This window comes from Ornithorhynchus anatinus, chromosome 15, assembly GCF_004115215.2.
Source record: "Ornithorhynchus anatinus isolate Pmale09 chromosome 15, mOrnAna1.pri.v4, whole genome shotgun sequence".
Taxonomy (NCBI): Eukaryota; Metazoa; Chordata; class Mammalia; order Monotremata; family Ornithorhynchidae; genus Ornithorhynchus; species Ornithorhynchus anatinus.
The window spans coordinates 5,758,816-5,782,290 of record NC_041742.1 but is presented as its reverse complement, the minus strand read 5'-3'; the positions used below and the strand labels follow the sequence as shown (position 1 = coordinate 5,782,290).

The following is a 23,475-nucleotide window of genomic DNA, read 5'->3' as shown; positions in this document are numbered from 1 at the left end:
CTGAAATGTCCACAGGGACTTGGAACAATAATAATGCTAATAAAAAATAATAATGGTGGCCCTTGATCAGCACTTACTCTGTCCCTAGTGCTGGGGTAGATAGACAGTCAGATCAGACACAGTCCCTGGGCCACTACTTGGCTGAGGAGGAAATTATCGGCTTGAAAATACTGTGAGGGGAAGCAGTTGGGAGGGGCCTGGGCTGGCCCAAGCCACGAAGTACTAAAAAATCTTTTGAGGAGGTGTCAGGGACTTCCTTCCTGGAGACTCCAATTCACTGGGGTTCTTCTGGCCCCTTCCACCCAAACTCAGGTTCCATATGCTGCCCTTCCTAGTTCCTAAGGATACGAAGAGGCACTGAACTGGAAATAGACCAAATTGAATAAAAAAGCCTTGCTCCCTTCCAGAACTGATTTGGCACCAAGTCCTCTGGAAAAAAAATATACCACCCAAATCCCAGAGACAGACTGTAAAACCCCAGGAATAAACGGCTCAGGAGAGGTCTTGATAGGCCAAGTGCAAAATGATGTCAAGAGACCTATAACCCGTGATACTTAGCAGCCTGGCAGTCAGAACCTGACAGTTACAATACACGTAACTCTGAGAGAGGGATTTTTTTTCCCCCGGAGTTCTTTAACATTCTTAATCCAATTTCAGGGTTTCCATTTGGATCCCGGCTGGTTCCTCCTCATGCGGGAATGTGGGGCTTCTGACTCTGGGAATGGTGCCGGGAAGGAGAGTTTCGATTGAGTGGCTATCATCAGACTGTGAAGAGTCAAAGTCAAGTAAACATCTCGTTTCTGGGCTATTTATTGCTTCTGTAGAGTAGCACAGGGGACCGCTGCATGACTCTAAATGTTAGTCATCTGAAACAGGAAGAAAAACACCCCAGTGAGTAGCTCTGAATGGGAACACGTGGAGGTTGCCATGTTGGCTAGCTAGTGGCTTTCCACAGAAAAAAAGTCCAGTTGCTCTTCTCAAGGGGGAGAAATGTTATTCTGCAGCCCATCCCAAGGCAACATGCTGCAGGCATTGGAAGCTTGCCTCCTCTCAATAGAAGCGAGAGGGATGGGTGAGCATAAACTGCCTAATTTCAGCAAGTATCTTTTGTTTTTTAATGGTGGTTGTTAAGCACTTACTAGGTGCCAGGCACTGTACTGGGGTAAAGACAAGTTAATCAGGATGGACGCAGTGCCTGTCCCACATGGGACTCTCAGTTTTAATCCCCATTTTACAGATGAGGTAACTGAGGCCCGGAGAAGTGATGTGCCCAAGGTCACGCACAAGAAAAGTGGCAGGGTGGGATTAGAACCCAGGCCCATCCTGGATCCACTAGCCCAAGCTGCTTCTCCAAGTAATTCTCAAGGAAACATCTGGTAATAACAAATGATAATAATTGTGTTAAACCTTAAGTGTTGAGGACTGTAATGAGCACTGGGGTTCATACAAGATAATCAGGTTGGACACAGTCTCTCTCCACCTACAGTTGCTGCCTGGAAACTCACTCTGGACTGAATACTCTCCCCACCAAAAGTATCTCAAAGGGGATTTTTCCATTGACATTCATTCCGCTTGCACAAGAGCACCCTATCAGGAAACAAATAGGAAGGGGTGTTGTGACAGACGTGGTCAGGGCCATGAATGGGTGACATGAAGTCGCCAAATCCAGCCCTTCTCTGAACCTGCATTAAGTCTAGATTTAATCCCCAGAGTTTAAGAGGTGATAAACCATGACCAATCTGACCACCTACCTGAATGTATGACCCAGAGGAGTTAATTGTATTGCTACTATTACTGTGACCGCAACTACTACTAGTCAGTCATTTGTTATTTATTCAGCATTTACTGTGTGCAGAGCACTGTACTAAGCAGTTAGGAGAGTACAATGCAACAATAAACAGACACATCCTCTGCCCACAACAAGCTTACATTTCTAGAGGGGAGTCAGAGGACTTGGCTTCTAAACCCAGCCCCTCCACGGTCTGTCTGTAAGTCACTTCACTTCTCCGGGCCCAAGTTCCATCATCGGCAAAATGGGGGATTCAAAACTGATCTGCTCCCTACTTAAACTTTGAGCTCTAAGGGGGACCTAACTTTCCCTACCTACCTAAAGGGCTTAGTACAGCACTTGAAATGTTGTAACAGCTTAAATACCACAATTGTTATAAATTCCATTGATTGATCTGACACCTGTTCCCAGAAAAAGGCCCTCTGTCACCTCCCTCCCGCCTCATCTTTGGCCCATCAGATTGCAGCAGGATCAGCAGCGATAGCCCCTGAGCTCTGAGAAGTCTGGGAAAAACTCTGTGTGAGAGGAAAAAGTGATGAAAGGAGAGCTCTCATTTGGCTGCAAAATGCAATATCTTCTGCTCCCACACAGATCACTGTGTTATAGAGCTGGGGCTGTCTGTTCATCATTAAGTTAGCAGAGGTCTCCAGCTCTGAGACCTGTATTGGATGCTCTTCTAATTTTTCCTTCCTCGAGTTTTTTAAAAAATCTGCTCTAAACTCCCACTGGCTTTAAAAGACTTCGAGGTTGGCTTGGGGTGGAACAGTTTGAGTATGACAGTGATGTGCCTTTGGTCACTGTTCCTCTTTTAATATCTGGGGACCTACCCTCCCCCAAGCGAGGCTGAGGCTATGGATTCTACCATGGCAAGGCAAAAGAGGGGGTGGACATGGCTCCCCTGGGCTGCAGGAAGAAGAAAATCCCAAACTTCTGCAGCTGCTCTAGAGTAAAATGGAATTTCTCCCCCCTGGAGTCCTGCTTGCCCAAAGACCAACACAAACTCTCCAGGCTAAGAGAGAAGTCAGTAGGGTCAAGCAATCAGAACTTCAGTCAGTGAGTGGTTCTTTGTAACTTTAGCCTCTGAAGGTAATCCAATTCTTCCCTCTGCCTCCTGTATTTCCCAGACAGACCTGCAAGAGCAAGGAGGGCCAACTGGGAGATTCAGCACCCTTTGAGGGGTGTGTCCCAGACCCCCCCCAGATTATCCCAAATTTCCAACCTTTGGGAAGCCGGGTCTCACTTGTTAACCTGGACAGGAGCAGAGGAGCCAGCCTCTTGGCTGAGAAGAATCAGCCTCCTCTTTCTGAAAAGGCGTTTTTAGTGTTATTTTAGGAATATAAAAAAAAATAACCCTCTCTTCCTCGTCCGTGGTCACACTACAGTAATACTAAATCAAGTGGAATCGGGTAAGCCTGGACTTTCTTTAGTCTGCCTACCCAGCTTCCTCTGATGTTGCGATTTGGGGTCATTTGATTTTTTTTTTCCCCTCAGTGCAACATCTGGGAATGCAATATTGTCCTGCAGCAGAGGAGGTCACAACCCCAATTAAAAAGATAAATGGCAAGAGTCAAGGGAAGAAAACCCAAAAAGTGTGAAGCAATGCTGGAGTATGGAGCCTCAAAGAATTCAGCTTTTAGGGTTACTGACTGTAGGCAACACGGACATCGGGTTTCTGTTGGAAAGAGGCCGACGATATTAATATCCTCCAGTTAAACTGATGCTTGACAGTATCACATAAATCCATCCCATTAGTTGCCATGGTACCTAAATAAAGGTGTTGTGAGGTCAAAAGGATGTGGCATCCAAATGAGACATATATTCCAGGAGGAAAGACACAAAAACAATCTTGAACAAAACCATCAGATCCATATGTAGGAAAACCAAAGGCTGGTTTTAAATGTCATGTTTTTCAAAGCGAGAATTGATGCTGGAACCAGCTCTATAAACCAGCTGGCTGGAGTTCCGCTGCAGCTGAAGACAGTCAATCAAAACAGTTCAGACTCTGTGAGAAAAGCACAAAAAGAAAACACACACACACACACACACACACAATGGAAAGAAAAGTGGTGGGGGAACTGAGCCCTTCGGGAGCCTTTAAAATTACAATTAAAAGTGGAAAAAAAGTCACCTCTGCCATGCGACACAACAGTTCTGTAAAGAAATTCCCTGGGAGCAACCAAAACACAGCCTACACGTGAAAGGGATGCGTAAGTGGGCTAAAAGTGGAGTTTGGTTGGTCTCCCCTTCCCTCAGACCCTCAGTTACCACTCTGCAGAATGGCACAGACCCAACAATGGCCTCTCTCTCTCTTTTTTTCCCTCTCTGGTGCTCCATTCCAGTGGTGGAGATATTTGGCCATCTTGATGACAAATCTAGCAGCTTCCCTTGTGATACTCATTATGTCCCTGACAGAAATGACCACAGAATTTGGGGGAGGGACAGGAAAAGAGGAGAGAGCCGAGAAGACCTCGGTCGCCCAGCCTTTCTGAGTAGAGCAGGATATGGGGTGAAAGCAGCAGAAAGGTTGTGTCAGCTTCTAGAAGGGAGATCAAGCGCTGAGCCTGCAGTCTTTCACTCTAGAAAACAGCAGCTTTCTCAAGAATTCCCCAGGCCCCTACTCCAGGCCGGAAGGTGAGAAGGAAGGAGAGAGAAGCAATTGGGAGGAGAAGATCCACTCACAAGTCAGAAACTCGCCATAGTGGTGAAGGCAGGATGGGATGAGAGGAAGAGATTAAGAGAGGTTGAAAAGAGGCCTTCTCCTTGTTCCCCGCTGCCACCCAAGAAACAGCTTTGTGTCTCTTCTGTGCTCCTTCCCATTAAAATTCCAGGTGCTGCCATTTTTCATGAATAACTGTACAGAAAGTCAGTCCTGCAGGCCCATAACTTTAGAAGCATTGAGATTTCTTTTCCATTCCATGGCCTGCATGAGCCCTGTAGTCCCAATCCTCAGAACACCTGGAAAGACAGCGCAAACCAATCCGCCAAGATTCATAACACAGCCAGTTAGCAGAATCAGCTCCGGCCTTTCCAGGAAATGCTGGAGGGAAGCAGAGGGTTGGTGAGAGCCTGGAGCCATAGGTGTCTTCCAATAGACACCGAACCTGCCAATACCTCTTCCTGTTTCTTCTCCTGCCTCAGAAAGCATCAACCACCCCCAAGTTGCTCCTTCCCATAACCGCCCGTGTGACGGTAGACCAAAGAGCGGCCAATCAAAATCCCCTCTCGAACCCCAACAAGACAGAGAAATCAGCCTATCACGCTCCCCTTGAGACATACATCAGAATGGAGAGAATGGACAGAAGGCATAAATGGTCTGGACAAAATCAACGTGAAGCTTCACTCGCTCGAAACATGGCCCAATAATCTTTCTTGATGAACCCAGATACTAGAAATAGAGGACCCTTGACAGGACTCTTGGTTAACAACAACAAAAAATTATACAGTATATATAAAATACACACATGCACACACAAAAAAAATTACACCACAAATGCCATGAGAACCAAGTGAAGACTCCTCTTCTGGGACTGAAATCTTTCTTTTTTGTAAGGGAGACATAAAATATAATCATGATGCCTGACCATTTCGCACAGGAGATGACTGCTTGCCTGGATCTCTGGGTAATCAGCAAGGCAGCAACTGTAACCAAATCAGGCACTTGGAAAAAATTCCTTAGTGGAATCCTTAACAACATGCACTAAATCGCTCCCTCGAGGGCCCAAGAGCTCTCAAGCTATTTGACCAGCAAAGTCCGATAAATACTGCCACCACAGCTTTAAATCTCATGTGCTCCCTCTTTGTGGAAAACGGAATCTCTTCAATTAAGCACTTAAACATAAATATTAAAATAACAGGAGGGACAAAATACAAATCTACATACAACTTCATTACTACCATAGCACCTATTTTCAGGGCAAATGCATTTTCTTTCGACAGGAAGAGGAAAAGGCTGAGAAGGTTAAGGAGTCTTGTAATGGGTCATTAAATATTTAATCATCTTATTCATTGCTTTTTAAAGTCATAAGGGTCTGAACCGTACTATATTTCATCTCAACTAGTCGGTTCGCTCTATACACTATGGGTTCCAAGACCCTTAAAAAAAAAAGGCAGGGTTAAAACAATCTCAAGGCTGAGTTTCTATTGGTGCTTTAGTGAAGCTTCACCATCTCCCCCCAAACCCACCAGTCCACAGGAGGGCCAACTGCAAGTGAGTCCATTGGTGTTTAGTCTCCAAGAATCAGTTTTACAAAAGATGCCACATCTGTCTCTTTGGATTCATGTAGAGTGAAAAAAAGATGTTGCTGAGGAGGAAAAAAACCACATAATGTTAGCTGGGTCACCAAAATATCTAATATGTACCTCAACAGATTACATATTCCCACATTCCCAGAGAAGCAGTGTGCCCTAGTAGAAAAAGTACACACCTGGAGGTCAGAGGACCTTGGTTCTAATTCCAGCTTTGCCACATCTCTGCTTTATTAGATATGGGCATGCCACTTTACTTCTCTGTGCCTCACTTCTCTCAACTGCAAAATGGGATTCAATACCTGTTCTCTCTCCTATTTAGACTGTGCGCCCCATGTAGGACTTAATTATCTTGTATCTCTCCCAGTGCTTAGTACAGTGCTTGGCACATAGTAATCACCTAACAAACACTATTATTATTTCCATTATTGTTACCATTTTCAGACTAATTATGGTTTCTCTTCGGTTCTGCCCTGTCAGTTTGTAACCTCATTGTCACCTGGTCCCATCTCCCCTCTCCAATTTCAATATAGCAGCTCCTCCAAACCATAGCATAAATAGGAATGGCAAATCTCCCCTTGTAAATCCCCCAAAACAAACATCAGATCACGAGATCAACCATAGCCCAAGTTCCTTTTGATTGTACTACACCTTTAGCTATCCTCCCAGACCCACCCACCCACCATAGGTAAAATCCATTCATGCTGCAAGATTAAGTTGGAATAGTAGCGAAGTGGCTCAGTGGAAAGAGCCCGGATTTGGGAGTCAGAGGTCATGGGTTCGACTCCCGGCTCTGCCACTTGTCAGCTGTGTGACTGTGGGCAAGTCGCTTAACTTCTCTGGGCCTCAGTTCCCTCATCTGTAAAATGGGGATGAAGACTGTGAGCCCCACATGGGACAACCTGATTACCCTGTATCTACCCAGCGCTTAGTACAGTGCTCTGCACATAGTAAGCGCTTAACAAATACCAACATTATTAACATTATCTTGACTTCATTCTCTGGGTACCTCCCACAAGAAGGGTGGGCTAGGAAAAAAATTCAGGGAGCCAATCTGTGTTTGCCAATGGGAAGGCAGGTTTTACAAGGTGACACCAATCCCAAGAAGCTCACTTCACTGCTGAGGGCCTGAGATAGCTTTGGCAAAGACCAACATTCTTTGCTCCTACTCAATCCTTAACTTTATGAGTTCCTTCTAGGCAGGAATGTATCCTGGCCAGAACTGGGTATCTTTGGAATGCTGAAAACTCTCAGATTGGAAAAGAAATTTAGGAGAAGATATTTTTGGACCCACCCAGTTCTGATGAACTCAACTCTTTAAAACCAAAATGGCACCCGACTGCTGGGAGGGCAGCCATGCCAGACTGGAAGACACAGGTCAGCGGGCTGATCAGTATGGCCCCTACACCATTCCCTGCCATGGATGCCAGGGCATCACTCTAAGTGCCCAGTTGTCAAACCTGGAGGGTGGCAGCCGGGTCGTCTGTTGTTTCCTTTAAGGAGTGAACAATGTCCCCGGCAGTGCCACATTCCAACTGGGAATAGGCCTTAAAGTCCAGATGATTACTGCTGCCTCCTCTCTGCACACCTACAATTTCCCTTGATATTCCTTTGTTCTTGAGATGACTTCTATCAATTGTATTTTTTTCAATCAATATTTATTGAGTGCTTACCACTTGCAGAGCACTGTACTAAGGGCCTGGGCGAGGACAATATAACAGAGTTGGTAGACATGTTCCCTGCCCACAACAAATTTACAGTCTAGAGATATTTTTTTTTATGTTACTTGTTAAGCACTAGGTGCCAATTAGTGTACTAACCACAGAGGTAGATACAACATAATCAGGTTAGAAACAGTCTATATCCCATGTGGGGCTCACAGTCTTCATCCCCATTTTACAGATGAGGTAACTGAGGCACAGAGGAGCTATGAGAATAGCCCAAGATCACACAGCAGACAAGTGGAAGATTGGGGATTATTCATTCAATCCTATTTATTGAGCACTTACTGTGTGCAAAGCACTGTACTAAGTGCTTAGGAGAGTACAACATAATAAACAGACACGTTCTCTGCCCACAACCAGCTTACAGTCTACAGGGGGAGACAGCAGAGCCCAAGGTCCTCTGACGCCTGGGCCTGTGCTAATTCCAACAGGATGTACTGCTTCCCTTGGTTGCCGGCTGGGGAAGGAAATCACTCGGCTTCCCCTGGTTCAGGCGCTTCCATTTCCTACCCTGGCTGAGCCTGACTGGGTTTCTCCCTTTAGGTTCATTATAAACCCAACTGCAAGGGGAGGGCTGGGTCTCCATAAAGAGAGCCCAAACCCAGCTAAGGCAATTCTGTAAGAGCAAACAGGGTAAACGAAGAAAACGGATAGATGTTGCAAACAGAATAAGTCAGGTGGTCTCTGGTGCTTGTAGCTCTAGGGCAGATAAAAATCTGCTCTACCTCTTCCCTGCCAAGGGTCCGGGCCCAGGTGGTTTAAGAGAGATAGTTATAACATTGCTGTATAACAGTGCTAATATATAATAGCAATATATATATATATATATATAAAACATTGCTAATATCAGCACTACCCAGAGCTCAGGAAGAACTTTGTGTCAGGAGGGATGTGCGGAGAAGAGGGGAGACGGAGAGACGAGTTGCCCCAAAGGTTATAGTAATAATGGTAATACTAATAGTAATGGTGGCATTTGTTAAGTGTTTTCCATACACTAAGCATAAGTGTTGTCCATACACTAAGCGCAGTGGTAGGTACAAGATGATCAGGTTGGACTGAGTCTGTTCCCCATATGGGACAAAGCACGGTGGTAGATAGAAGATTATCAGGTTGGTCTGAGTCTGTTCCCCACATGGAGCTCGTAGTCTAAGTAGAAAGGAGAGCAGGTATTGAATCCCCATCTTTCAGATGAGGAAACTGAGGCCCGAGGAAGTTAAGTGACTCACCCAAGGTCAGAATTAGAACCCAGGTCCTCTGACACCCAGGCTTATGCTCTTTCCACAAATAATAATAATGATAATAATTGTGGTATTTGTTAAGTGCTTACTATGTGCTGGGCACCGTTCTGTGTCCAACCCAGTCACTGTCCCACATGAGTACTCACAGTCTTAATCCCATTTTACAGATGAGGCCCAGAGAAGTCAAGTGACTTGCCCAAGGTCACAGAGCAGATAACTGGCAGAGCTGGGATTTAAAGCCAGGTCCTTCTGACTCCCAAGCCCGTGCTATATCTACTAGGCCACACTGCTTCTCTGGTCAAGGCATGCCCAGGAAGGACCCCTCCGCAGTAGTCCAGCCTGGAAGCCCACCATCCTTTAAGAAGTTGGCTCTTCCTCCTGGACAAAAGCACAGGGAGGGATCAGGCATTGTCACCGTCACCCTGCCAAGCGTTCTCCAATCCCTTTTATGAGCCTTCTTGCATCCTCTTGACATTTAAAGATCTTTTCGATGTACTTAAAAGTTTTTATTGCCCAAATGGGACAAGCACTAAAGTCAAGTGCCCTAGTAGCTGCGAGCTCCACCCTGCCTTTAGCTAGGTCCTCTTGACAGATGACTGTGTCAGACGCAAACAACCTGCTTTAGTGTATTTCTTAAAAAAAAGAAGGAAAAAAAAAGTTCCCAGGTTTTTGTTTTTTTCTTTTCTTCTCTGCTTTTTATTTTTATTCACAAACCGGGGAAGTGTTGTGGAAGCCATGAAGGGGGGGGGGGGGGGGGGGGGTGGCGGACCAGGCAGACGTCAAAATGGAAATTCTGAGTCTCCCTCTTGTGTGGGTTTTGAGGCTGTAAAAGACTGGGAGGGAACTCAGTTCCCGCTGCAAGCAGCCGGCTAATAATAGCGCCGTCAGCCACTGGCCGAGGGCAAGTGAGGCACTCGGGAATCCTCTGTTTATTGTTTAGTGTACCCTCCCAAGTCTTTAGTACAGTGCGTGGCACACAGTAAGCACTCAATAAATACGACTGAATGAACAAATCCCTGGCCTCACAGTAGTAGCTCCTGACGCTTGTGCACTGCTGGATCAGGGGGACAGAAGGCCTGCGTGAGAGACACACCCTCAGACCCGAGCTTGGGGGACCCTTGCAGCACCCTGGAAGATAGCGGGAATGAATGCGATGGGAAAGGGAGAAAGGAGGAGAGCAGGGCCACCTCTGAGGTAATAATAATTGTGGTATTTGTTAAGTGTTTACTATGTGCCAGGCACTGTAATAACAATAATGACGGTATTTGTTAAGTGCTTACTATGTGCCAGGCACTGTTCTAAGTGCTGAGGTGGATACAAGCAAATCAAGTTGGACACTATCCCTGCCCTACGTGGAGCTCACAGTCTCAATCCCCAATTTACAGATGAGGAAACAGGTAAAGAAGGGGAAGTACTTCCCCAAGGTTACACAGCAGACAAATGGTGGAGTCAGGATTAGAACCCAGGTCCTTCTGACCCCCAGACCCTGTGCTCTATCCACTAGATACAAGGTAATTTGTTCGGACAGTCCCTGTCCCATATGGAGCTCACAGTCTAAATCCCCATTTATAGATAAGCAGCATGGTCTAATGAAAAGAGCATCAACTTGGGAGTCTGAAGACATGTGTTCTAATCCCAGCTCTGCCTGCTGTGTGGCCTTGGGCAAGTCACTAAATTTCGCCGTGCCTCAGTTCCCTCATCCATAAAATGGGGATTCAAACTGTGAACCCCTTGTGGGTTAGGGACTGTGTCCAACCTGATTATCTTGTATCTACCCCAGCACTTAGAACAGTGCTTGACATTTAGTAAGCCTTAACAAATACCACAATGATTTATGAGATAACTGAGGCCCAGAGAAGTGAAGTGACTTGCCCAAGGTCACACAGCAGACACGTGGCAGAGTCGGGATTAGAACTCAATTCCTTCTGACTTCCAGGCCTGTGTTCTCACCACTAGGCTATGCTGCACGGGTGGCGACCAGTTGAACCAACACTGAGCACCTTACCAAGAGCCACTCACAGGACACCTGGGCTACTGTCTCTGAAGAACCTGGACCAAAGTCCAGCCTTGATATGGCTGAACGAACCCTTGAAGAGCAGGGAAATGAGTGACCTGAAGGTAAGAGGCTCTCCCAGCCCCCTCCCCAGGCTCGTTTCTGATTCGGATCCAAGGGAAGAGGAAGAGGGTCCTCCCTGAGGGACTGGATGCTGCTTAGGGAGCATTTTTGTAGCGGGCAAGGAATGTGTCTGTTTATTGCTATATCATTCTCTCCCAAGCGTTTAGTACCATGCACTGCTTATAGTAAGCACTCAGTACACACAGATCAGTGAATGAAACAAAAAAGGCCAACAGGTGGAGGGAATCACCTGGATTTCTCCTTTCCTCCCCTCCCCTTCCTATCCTTGGCAAAAGTTTGAACAATAGCATCTCAGCATCTGTTTTCCCTATGTTAAGAGTCAGGGAATTGGGACTCAGATTTTCCATTAAAAACCTCAATTCCACAGGAAAGCAAGGAGCAGTTACAGTCTTAAAAGACAAAGTCCATTCCAGTACCACAAAGCCTAATGTCATGAGAGAGAGAGAGAGAGAGAGAGAGAGAGAGAGAGAGAGAGAGAGAGAAACCCAAAAGACTTCACAACATTAATATGTCAGCCATAAAATACCACAGTGTTAAGATATTTTGGGAAGGTATAATTCAGCCAGCTAACTTAATAGAAACCAGTGCACTTGCCAGAGGGCACTCTGTTGGAACAGAACACCTTTCTTCCCCTGCTCCCAGGAGCCTCTGAGATAAGCAAACACTTGAATAATAATAATGGTAATAATAGTGGTATCTGTTGAGCACTTAGTATGTGCCAAGCAATATACTAAGCACTACAGTAGATAGAAGATAATTAGGTCAGAGACAGCTCCTGCACACAAGGTCATCACTATCACTGTAGACAGCACCACCATCCTTCCTCTCTCTTGAGCTCCCAACCTGGGCATTGTCTTCGATTCATCTCCTTCATTCAACCCACATATTCAATCTGTCACCAAATCTTGTTGGTCCAGCCTTCACATCATCACTACAATCTGCCCTTTCCCTTCCAATCAAACTGCTACTATGTTAATCCAAGCACTTATCCGATCCCACCTTGATTACTGTATCAAACTTCTTGCTTGTCCTTCCTGCCTCCTGTCTGTCTCCACTCCAGTCCGTACTTCAGTCTGCAGCCTGAATCATTTTTCCACAAAAACGTTCAGTCCATGTCTCCCCACTCCTCAAGAACCTCCAGGCGTTGTCCATCCACCTCCACATCGAACAGAAACTCCTTACCATCATCTTTAAAGCCCTCAATCACTTTGCCCCCTTATATCTTAACTTGCTGCTCATCTACTAAATCCCAGCCCACACACTTCACTCCTTTAATGCTAACCTTCTTGCTGTACCTCAGTCTTGTCCAATTCAATGCCACCTCTCACCCACATCCTGCTTCTGGCCTGGAATTCCCTCCCTCTTCATATCGGACAGTCACTCTCCCCACCTTCTATGCCTTATGAAGGTATATTTTCATCCAAAATTAAGCCCTTATTTCCTCTTCTCCCACTCCCTTCTGACTCACCCTTGCACTTAGATTTGCATCCTTTATTCACCCCTTCCTCAGCTCCACAACACTTACCTACATACCTATAATTCATATCTGTCTCCCCCTCTAAACTATAGCTCGTTGTGGGAAGGGAACATGTCTACCAACTCTGGTGTATTGTACTCTTCCACGCACTTAGTACAGTGTTCTGCACACTGTAAGCATTCAACAAATACAACTGATTTATTGACAAAGGGCTCAGCATCTAAGGGTGAGGGAGAAAAGGTGTCAAAATTCCCATTTTACATATAAGGAACTTGAGGCATGGAGAGGTTTTGTGCCTTGCCCAAGGCCACCCAGCAGGTAAGTGGCAGAGCTGAGATTAGAATCAACCAGTCAGTCATATTTATGGAATACTTACTCTGTACCGAGCACCGTATTAAGCGCTTGGGAGAGTACAGTATAACACTTTGAGGCAGATGTAAATATATAATGAGTAGATATGGTCCCTGCCCATAATGAGCTTCAAAGCCTTATTAAAGGCACATCTCCTCCAAGAGGCCTTCCCTGACTTATCCCTCTTTTCCATTTCAATTCCCTTCTGTGCCACCCTGACTTGCTCCCTTACTCATCCTCCCTCCCAGTCCCACAGCACTTATATAACTGTCGTCGTATTTATTTATATTAATGCCTGTATCCCCCTCTGGACTGTAAAAATAATAATAATAATAATGATTGTGGTATTGGTTAAGTGCTTATTCTGTGTTGGGCACTGTACTAAGCTCTGGGGTGGATACAAGCAAATTGGGTTGGACGCAGTCCCTGTTCCATGTGGGGCTCACAGTTTCAATCCCCATTTTACAGATGTGGTAACTGAGGCACAGAGAAGTAAAGTGTCTTGCCCAAGGTCACACAGCAGACAAGTGGTTGATCAGGGATTAGAACCCAAGACCTGACTACCAGGCCCATGCCCTATTCAGTATGCCATGCTGTTTCCATTGTGGGCAGGGAATGTGTCTGTTAGATTGAACTCTCCGTAGTGCTTAGTACAGTGCTCTGCACACAGTAAGCGCTCAGTAAATACGATAGACTGACTGACTGAATGAGGAAGCAGAAATTTCACTGATACCCTAGCACCCAGGCCAGACCACTTTTAACTCAGAATTTATCAACTGGGACAATATGAAAGGACGCTAGCACTGTTTCCTATTCAACCCTTACTATTCCTCCTCCTCCTTATATCCGTAGCTTCTCTTCTGAAATGCTTCATGGCATCCAAACCTCCCTTCTCTCAGCACCTTCTGATCTTGAGGACCAAAGCATTTTATCCGTATGACAAAGAAGGTGGACTGAAGCCTCACTGTCCGAGTATCATAGGCCAAAATGGAGGTCACCCAAGCGGGATCAAAAATTGTCTGCTGGGTCTTAATTCTGAATTTTGATCACCTTCACCACCTGGTTCATCACCGTTGCTTGCTCACCACACAGTGCCACTCAATGAACTGCCAGCGCTTTTAGCTTGGCAATACTCACCATGAGTTCTGGGTATGTTGGCCGCTCTTTAGAATTCTTCTTCAAGCTTAAAGATAAAAGAATGAAATGCAATTAAGAGCAAGACATCATCAGTACAATAGGTTGGGATTTTAAAAACCGTCAAAGGCCACTCGTCATCAGCCTGCAAGAGCGTTTATCAATCAATCTGTCACTATTTACTGAGCGCTTACTGTCTGCACGCAATACTAGACAGGGATAACCTAGCTGATAGACTATCCGGGACAAGACTGGACAAACGGCCACCTTATAGAGGGGTTCTGGGAACCAAGGGTATTCAGTTGTGCAGGGAATGATGGGGTCCAGCAGGAGATGGGAGAAGAAGGATCTACTTCATTGCTATGGTCCATTGTTCTAAGCGCTTGGGAGAGTACAATTTAACAGAGTCGGTAGGCATGTTCCCTGCCCTCAAGGAGCTTATAGTCTATCTAGAGAACAGAAAAACTGCAAGTTGGTTAACTCCTTCTGCTCCCATCTTTGATAGATTCCCCAATGAACAATCACCAAAAATTAGAGAGGAATTTCTCCATGAGGATCTAGTTGGAATGAGACTGAAGGGGCCTGAGATTCCTTTTCCTTTGGGGAGGAGCTGGGGAAATCAGTATAGCCCATGGTGGAGGGAGAACCCAACTTCCTTCGGGGACTAGAAAATAAAGCAAGAAAGGTCACACAAAAAGAGAACAGGCTGAAAACAGTGAGTTTTCCCAAGAACAATGGGTAGGTAACAGTAATAATAACTGTTGAGCACTTACTATGTGATAGCCACTGTACCTAGCGCTGGGTCAGAAACAAGATAATCATGCCAGACACAATCCCCACCCCATATGGGGCTCTCGGTCCAAGTAGAAGAAGGCAGAACTGGTATTTTAACTCCATTTTACAGATAAGGAAACTGAGGTCCACAAAATTTAAATGACTTGCCAAGGTCACACAGCAAGAAAGTGGTCAAGTCAGGATCAGAACCCAAGTCCTCTGACTCACAGGCTCAGGCTCTTTCCACTAGGCCACGCTGCTTCTGGACCAGTAGCTGAATATGAACTAGTTTAAAAACTGTAGTTGCAGTAGTTAATGGTATTTATTGAATACCTAATGGGCATTCCACTGAGCACAAAAGACAATCCAGGAAGGTTTTTATGGAAATTTTGAGGACCTAGGGAGTGTCCCTGACCCCCTCTACTCCTCCAGTACCACTGGTTTCTCCTCCCTGGTCCCTGTAGACACAGAGACTGCTTCTAAGCCACTGGACTCAGGGTCAGGAGGTTGAGCATTTAAAAGAAACATCTGGAAACGAGACATCTAGTGGCTCCACCAGTAGCAGACAGGAGACAGGCCAGCTGAAAAACAGACGGTCCTGCAGAAGGCCAGACAAATGATCACCTTAGGGAGGGGTCATTCATTCATTCAGTCATATTTATTGAGTGCTTACTGGATGCAGAGCACTGTACTAAGCCCTTGGGAGGGTATAAAACAACAATAAAAAGACACATTCCTTGCCCACAATGAGCTTACAGTCTACAGCGGGGGGAGACAGACATTAATAGGAATAAATAAATTACATATATGTACATAAATGCTGTGGGGCTGGGAGGAATAAAGGGAGCAATTCCGGGAGATGCACAAGCGAGTGGGGGAAGAGGAAAAAGGGTTTGCTTAGTCAGGGAAGGCCTCCTGGAGGAGATGCACCTTCAATAAGGCTTTGAAGGCAAGGAGAGTAATTGTCTATCAGATTTGACGAGGGTTGGCGTTTCAGGCCAGAGGCAGGATGTGGGCAAGGGGTGGGGGGCAAGTTTGAGGCACAGTGAGGAGTGATTAGAAGAGAGAATATGAGGGCTGGGTTTGCAGTAGGAGAGAAGCGAGGTGAGAACTTTTTGTTTGATGTGGAGGTGGATGGGTAAGCCCTGGAGTTTTTTTGAGGAGTGGGGCGACATGTCCTGCACATTTTTGTAGAAAAATGATCCAGGCAGCAGAGTGAAGTATGGAATTGAATGGGGAGAGGCAGGAGGCTGGGAGGTCAGCAAGGAGACTGATGCAGTAATCCAGGAAGGAGAGGATAAGTGATTGATTGTATTGAAGTGGTAGCAGTTTGGATGGGGAGGAAAGGGCAGATTTTAGCAAATGTTGTGAAGGTCGGACGGATGGGATCGAGTGATGGGTCCCGAGAGTCAGGGTGCAGGGGGTGATGGGGTGGTTGGGAGCGGAGGGCAGAAGAATCTACTTCAGCCTATTACAATGCTCTGCATACAGTAAATGCTCAATAAATATGACTGAATGAAGTATCTTATCCAAGGCCACACAGCAGAGAAGGGTTGGAGTCAGGATTAGAACCCATGACCCTCTGACTCCCAGGCTCGTGCTCTATTCACTAAGCCATGCTGCTTCCCAGACATTAAAAGAGAAGGCTAGAGTAGGATTGGTGAGCAGGGGAAATTAGCCAGAACCAGAGAAGAACACAGCCTGGTGGAAAGAGCACAGGACTGAAAGTTAGAAGACCTAAATTCTAAACCTGGCTCTACCACTTGCCTGTTGTGTGACCTTGGCAAAGTCACTAAACTTCCCTTGATTGGCTTAGTAATCAAAGTCAGGGAGCCCACACCCTCTCCTTTAGCATTCATTCATTCACTTCACTCATATTTATTGAGTGCTTTCTGTGTTCAGAGCACTGCACTTTGAGATGCCCATAAATATTACAAGTGGGCAGGGGAGAAGGGAAGGGGAGAAGGAGGCTGAAAGGCTGAGAGCACACATTTTTAAAGATTTATTAACCGTAGTTGCAAGAGGGAAGCTCTTGGACAAATGAAAAAAAAAACCAAAGGAAAAAAACACCTAGTATTCTTTGATTTTGGCAAGGCAAATGAAATGCCAAGTCCAGCTTCAGTACAAAAGGGAGACACGTTTAATGTGTGGTGTTTTAGTGTCAACACTGGTTGCTTTTGGCATCAGGACAGATAGCTAGGACAGGTTCACTCAAACTATTGGGAAATACCCTGTAACTGAGCACAGAAAGCCCAATTCCAAACCCAAACCACTTTGGAAAAGGCAGACTGGTACTTTACCAAATCAAGAAGCCCATCTACTATTTGCTGTATTTGGTAAAAATGTACTATGGGTTTACACTGTGCTAAGTACTGAGTTATATAAAGGATAATCTGACACGGTCCCTGTCCCACATGGGACTCACTGTCTAAAAGGAGGGAGAACAGGTATCAAATATCCATTTTGCAGATGAAGAAACTAAAGCCCAAAGACATCAAATGACTTGCCCAAGGTCACACAGCAGGCAAGTGGCAGAGCTGGAATTAAAATTCCAGTCTGCTGCCTCCCAGTTCTTTGCTGTTTCCCCTAGGCCATGCTGCTTGTCCTCTTTGCTCCTTTTTGGAACTTGAGGACAAAACAGTTATGTGACTGATAACATTCTCCTGTAGATGACTTGCAAAGATTGGGGGAATTTTCCTCCAACAAAAAAGAGATTGCCAAGACAGGAAGTAGCATCTACTCACTTCCTGAAAAGGTGATGTTTGGGAAAATTCTTGGATGGGACTTAAAAAGACTTTGAAACAAACACTTTTGGAAAATGGTCATAGTGACCGCAACAGAAGTCAGATCAGAAGTCGCAATAAGACATGTCATCTACAGGGATTCATGAAGCCACAGGAAATGGGGGATGCAAAATGAATGGTTACTTCCTTTCTCACTGCACATGACTGGCAAGCTTTGCTTTACTGTAAGCATTACACTAACATTAGTGGAAGACTCTGATTTAGCCTATGAGAGGAGCTTGTTAAACCAATAAGAATATACTCTATCTTTGCCATCTGAAAGACTAAAAATCCCAGGCTCAGAAGAGCCAAGGACACTGGCTAAGCTTAGGAAAAAAGTCCATATTCCATCTTTAATAGAGGGCACTTGAAAAGGTGGATAAAATGGTGCGGCATTAAATGCTTCACCAGTTTCTTTTGGGGATCAGCTCGGTGGCTTGTCACTTTGAAATAGGTGATTAAGCAAAATTCCTCCATTCCCCACCCAAACACCACAGCCCAGTTCGTGCCCACAGCCAATGCTAAGAGACACTTACACACTGCCTTGAAGGTGGCTAACTTGGAGCCTGAGTTCTTCAGAGCCTCCCAGAGGGGTGAAAAACACCCCATGCTCTCAGAAACACACACATACACACACCCAAAAAAAAAAAATTAGTTGGTCAGGGCCTATCTAAAATTACAACAGTTCTCTAGCAAAAGGGGGGAAAGAAAGCTTCACGTTTTTCATGAATTTAGCTGTGTCACACATGTAAACCCAAAAGATTATTCCAAAAGTGAACACCTCTTCTGGCCTACTATTTTTAGGATGCAGCAAATCTGATGGGCCTTTCTGCCAAGTCCCTGGTGTTTTCAAACTTTCCTTTGCCCCCTCACACAACTTATGCCTCAACAGCTCTGTCACAAACACTCACTGAAAGGGACAGCCCAAATCCCCACTCAGCCCTCCATGCCAGAGGGGGAAAGACATTGAACAGTAACTGTGGTATTTGTTAAGCACTTACCGTGTGCCAAGCACTGTACTAAGCAGTGGGGTAGATACAGGATAATCAAGTCCCATATGGGGCTCACAGTCAAGTAAAAAGGACAACAGGTATTGAATCCCCATTTTCCCGATGAGGGAACCGAAGCACAGAGAAGATAAATGACTTGCCCAAGGTCCCGCAGCAGACAAGCAGAAGAGCCAGGAACAGAACTCCTGTCCTCTGATTCCCAGGCCCACGCTTTTTCCACTAGGCCACGCTGCCTCCCAGAGTTGTTCCAGAATCCAAATTCCAGGAAAGTCTTGCTGTCGTAGCTCAACCCATAAGGAAAGGTCCGAGCGGCTCCAGAAGCAGAACGTTGAATAACGTTTTCCTTTTGCTCTTTTCTGCTCTGCCGATCCCAGTTGGCACAAATCCGTTCTTGGAAGCAGGACCCAGCGGTGGAGGACTGAGTCTCCACAAGAGGCTTTGGGGAAGGGCCTGGGGTTTCTGGAGCCCGGGGCTAGGTCGGGTCTGCTTTCCTGCCCTGCCCACAAAACCGCCAACCGCCTGCCAACTTGGCACATAGCAACTGGCACTTCAGGAATGGCTGAGAGAGACTACCCGGCTCCACCACTTGCCTGCTGTGTGACCTTGGGCAAGTCACTTCACTTCTCTGCGCCTTAGTTTGCTCATCTGTCAAATGGGGATTGAGACTGTGAGCCCCACATAGGGCAGGGACTCTGTCCAACCCAATTTGCTTGTATCCACCCCAGCGCTAAATACAGTACCTGGCACATAGTAAGCGCTTAACAAATACCATAATTGTTATTATTACCCAGGGTAGATTGTGGGAGGAAACAGGGTATGCACAACACCTTTGTGTATTAAAAATACCATTATTATTATTATTATTAAGCTGAACTCAATGCACATGAAAGCAATGAAACAGCCCAAGTCATGGCTTGTAGTAAGCACTAAGGCGGCAGTCAGTGGGTCAATTGCATTCATTGAGTGCTGACTGTGTGCAGAGTGTCGTACTAAGCACTTGGTAGAGAACAATATAACAGAGACATTGCCTGCCCATGACGAACTTACAGTCTAGAGGAGGCAGCTTGGCTCAGCAGAAAGAGATTGGGGCCGGGAGTACAAGCCCCAGCTTTGCCACTGGCTTGCTGTGTTACTTGAGGTAAATCACTGAACCCCGCTGGGCCTCATCTATAAAATGGGCATGAGATACCCATGTGCCTTCCCTTCCCTTTGTCTGAACAAATTCTCTTGTACCTAGTCCACTGCTTCATTAATTTTGGCATTTTGTCAGCATTTATTATGTACTGTGTTTAGCTCTGGGGTAAATACAAAATGCGATCCCTGTTTCATATGGGGCTCGCAGTCTCTCTTGTCCCCATTTGTCAGATGAGGAAACTCAGAGAGGTTTACTGCCTTGCCCAAGGTCACACAGTAAGCTGGGGGGAAAGGTGGCACTGAAATTTGGATCTTCTAACTACCAGTCAGTCTTGTGCTCTCTCCAGCAGGCCACCCTACCTTTTCAAAACCATAAAGCTCCCAAGCCAGCCCTGGCAACACCACATCTACCTAGGACCTTTAAAGGAATAAAAACACAGCTGACTGGTGGTTGTTTTTTAGCCAGCTTGAAAATTAATACGTCTTCCCATACCTGGCCTGTTAGGGGCAGGGAACATCTGCGCTGTGTTGTACTGTACCCTCCCAAGTGCTTAGTACAGTGTTGTTCCCAAAGTAAGTGCTCAATAGATACCACTGATAGACTGCCTGCACCTAAAAGAAATAAGAAGATAGGCAAATAATCATTTTGGCCAATACTGAAAATTGCCTGATGTTCCAGTCTTCCTAGAACAAAAAAATCCTAGTTTGGGCACGGTTAAATGGGGAGTGGGGGAAAATTCCTTGGGTTGCTAGACAATCGTTGTAGGCTGGCAGATTTCTAGAACTTATTTCCAAGGCTGGCTTAACCTGCTAACCCCAGGGGGGAAAGTTTCACGGAGCGAGGCCAAACCTGCTTCGATGAAAGAAACAGAAAATATCGATTTTTGTCCCTTGGGGAAAACAGACAGGAAGAACTGCCTGATTTCCCAAGGGAGATAAAAGCAATGAGCCGAGGCCCTTCAAAACCTCTCGACATGACGTGAGGCTTCCCCACCGAGATCCTGGACAGCTTAGCATAAGAGGGAAAAGAACGCATGATCTTTCATCCGGAAGGCACAGCTGCAGCCTGCTCTGAAACAACTGCCCTGCTGCTTCGGGAGAATGAACAGGGTGACGTGGGCCAGTGGCAGGAGAACGGAGGCAGCTCGGAACGTCACACGATGTTCCGAAGCGCGAGGACGTGGCTGCTTCTGTTCCCCAGCCGATGATGCCAATCAGGCAACTCTTCCTGCCAGCCAAGGGCGTCATCAGGTCCCCGGCTGCATTCTCAGATCGCTCTCCCTTCTCCCGAAGCCTCCTGTTCCCAATCCCCTGAGAGTTCTTTCCAAGGAAAAAACTTATTCTCCCCTAAGGGGTCAGTAAAATGCTCCACACCCAGTAAGTGCTCAACAGATAAGATTGAGTCATGGGCGTCTGCCTCCTGAGGCAGGTGTGCTCTTTTGGCCTGCTGTTTGCATTCAGACACCCTCCAGAGCTGTCTCTTCTGAACTCCCTCCTTTCCCCCCACCATCCCAGGAGGCTTTGAGAGAGAACCCCTCCCTCCCCACACAAAAACACACACACATACACACTCTGCAGACTGACCTCACTGCACATATGGCCAGAAAGATGGGTACCAATTCCTCTCTGCTTTGGCTGAGGTGAATAGAACCATGGGTAGAGAGTAGTTCTGTACTGTACTAAAACAAACTGCTTTATCTCAAGGTGAACAGGATCACGAGTAAAGAGTAGTTCTGCCCTTTACTAGAACATACTGCTTTCACTCAGGTGAACAGAGTCATGGCAAGCAGCTTGGACTGTTGGAAGGAGTGCGGGCCTGGGAATCAGAGGACTGTGTTTTAATTCCGCTCTGCTGCTTGCCTGCTGTGTGACTTGGAACAAATAAAGAACCAAGAGAGCAAATCAGGGTGATGCAGAAAGAAATGGGAGGAGAGGCTTAGTCTGGGAAGGCCTCATGGAGGTGTACCTTCAAAAAGGCTCTGAAGGTGGGGAGAGTGACTGTCTGTCAGATTTGAGGTGGGGGTAGGGGGACGTTCCAGGCCAGAGGCAGAACATGGGCAAGGTGTCGGCGGCAACATAGGCAAGATCGAGGCACAGTGAGATTAGCATTAGAGAAGCAAAGTGTGTGGGCTGGGTTGTAGAAGGAGAGTAGTGAGGCGAGGTAGGAGGAGGCAAGGTGGTAGAGTGCTTTAAATCCAGTGGTGAATAATGCGGAAATAGATGGTCAACCACTGGAGTTCTTTGAGGAGCGGGGTGTCACATCCTGAACGTTTTTGTAGAAAACTGGAGGGAGCTGTGGGGTCAGGGGTGGGGTTTTTTAGGATGGGGAGACTTGAGCATGTTTGAAAGCAGTGGGGAAGAAGCCACTGGAAAGCAAAGAGTTGAAGATAGTTGTTAGGGAGGGGAGAAGGGAGGGGGAGGTGGAAGGCAGGTGGAGGGGGTGGCCTTTGAGAGGAGGCAGGAGATCTCCTCTAGAGGTACTGCTTGGGAGAATGGGAGAGTTGAAGAAGTGGCTGGAAGGGGGAGGAGCTGAGGAAAGGCAGGGCTGATTTTAGGGACCTCATGCCTGAGTGTCAATTTTCTTAATAAAGTAGGTGGCTAGGTCACTGGGGGCAAGAGATGGTGTAGGCCAGGGCACAGGGGGCCTGAGGAGGGAGTTAAATGTCTGGAACAACTGGTGAGGTGTTAGGCATGGGTGTCAGTAAGGGTGGAGAAATAATTTTGCTGGGCAGAGGAGAGGGCAGAGTTAAAGCATGCAAGGATAAACTTGGAGTGGACAAAGTCAAGCTGATATTTAGATTTTTGCCAGCAACGCGCTGCGGCTCGAGCATGAGAGCGAAGGAGGCCGACTGTGCAGGTGATCCAGGTCTCAGGGTTAGTGGTACAGGATCGACAAAAGGATAGGGGAGTGAGTGAGTTGAGTTCAGTAGAGAGGGTGGTGTTGAGGGTGTCTTTTTGGTCATCAAGGGAGAGTAGTTTGGGTATGGAGGCTAGGTGGGGCATGATGAGTTGAGATAATAGGTTGGGGTCAAATGATCGGAGGTCTTTGGGTGAATAGTACAGATTTATGGGGAGGAGGTGTGTGGGAGGGGAGGCAAGAGAGAAGGTTCTGGTCAGGTAGAGGGATTTCAGAGTTGGTGAGGATAGAGATGATTCAGTGGTTAGAGATGATGAGTTCAAGTGTGTGTCCAAGTTGGTGAGTGGGTGAGGTAGGCTGGATCAGGAGGTCAGCGCAGCTGAGGAGTGATAGAAGGTGGGCGGCAGATGGTCATCAGGAACATCTATGTGGATATTGAAGTTTCCAAGGACCAATGTGGGCCTGGAGCCCTATGTGGGATATGGACTGTGCCTAACCTGATTAGCTTGTATCTTCCCCAGCTTGCAGTACAGTGTCTGGCACCTAGTAAGCACCAAACAAACACCACTTTAAAAAAAGTGATGGAGAAATTTCTTCACTGATGGAAAAATTCAGCAACAAACTCCAGTGTGTCTAAAAAGGCAGACGTGAAAGCCAGCCACACTGAGCACAGAAAAAGGCTGCCTCTTGTTGTGTTGTCAAACTCAATATTTGCGGCATATAGCACTGTTTACTTTTTAACACCTTGCTCTCAATCCTTACGGAGCTTTGCTCCAAGAGAGCCACTCCTTTATCAAGAGCAGTGCATACAGGTCTATCCTT

General features: G+C 46.4%; 1 protein-coding gene and 1 long non-coding RNA gene across 4 annotated transcripts in view; one reads left to right on the top strand and one right to left on the bottom strand.

Annotated features, from left to right (window-relative positions):
* The window catches only part of LOC114816940, a 29,061-nt gene that overhangs the window by 2,560 nt on the left and 3,026 nt on the right, over positions 1 to 23,475 (top strand). The window contains exon 2 of the long non-coding RNA XR_003764753.1: positions 10,953 to 11,114. This is a non-coding gene — a long non-coding RNA (uncharacterized LOC114816940). The remainder of the gene's footprint in view (positions 1 to 10,952; positions 11,115 to 23,475) is intronic.
* Positions 5,655 to 23,475, bottom strand: part of MAP2K6 (mitogen-activated protein kinase kinase 6) — a 111,291-nt gene continuing 93,470 nt past the window's right edge. For all 3 annotated transcript variants that reach the window (XM_029079700.2, XM_029079701.2, XM_029079702.2), the window contains 2 exons: positions 14,099 to 14,144; positions 5,655 to 6,090 (listed from right to left, as the gene is read on the bottom strand). In XM_029079700.2, the coding sequence (XP_028935533.1) occupies positions 6,013 to 6,090; positions 14,099 to 14,144 (124 nt within the window). In that variant the 3' untranslated portion in view covers positions 5,655 to 6,012. The remainder of the gene's footprint in view (positions 6,091 to 14,098; positions 14,145 to 23,475) is intronic.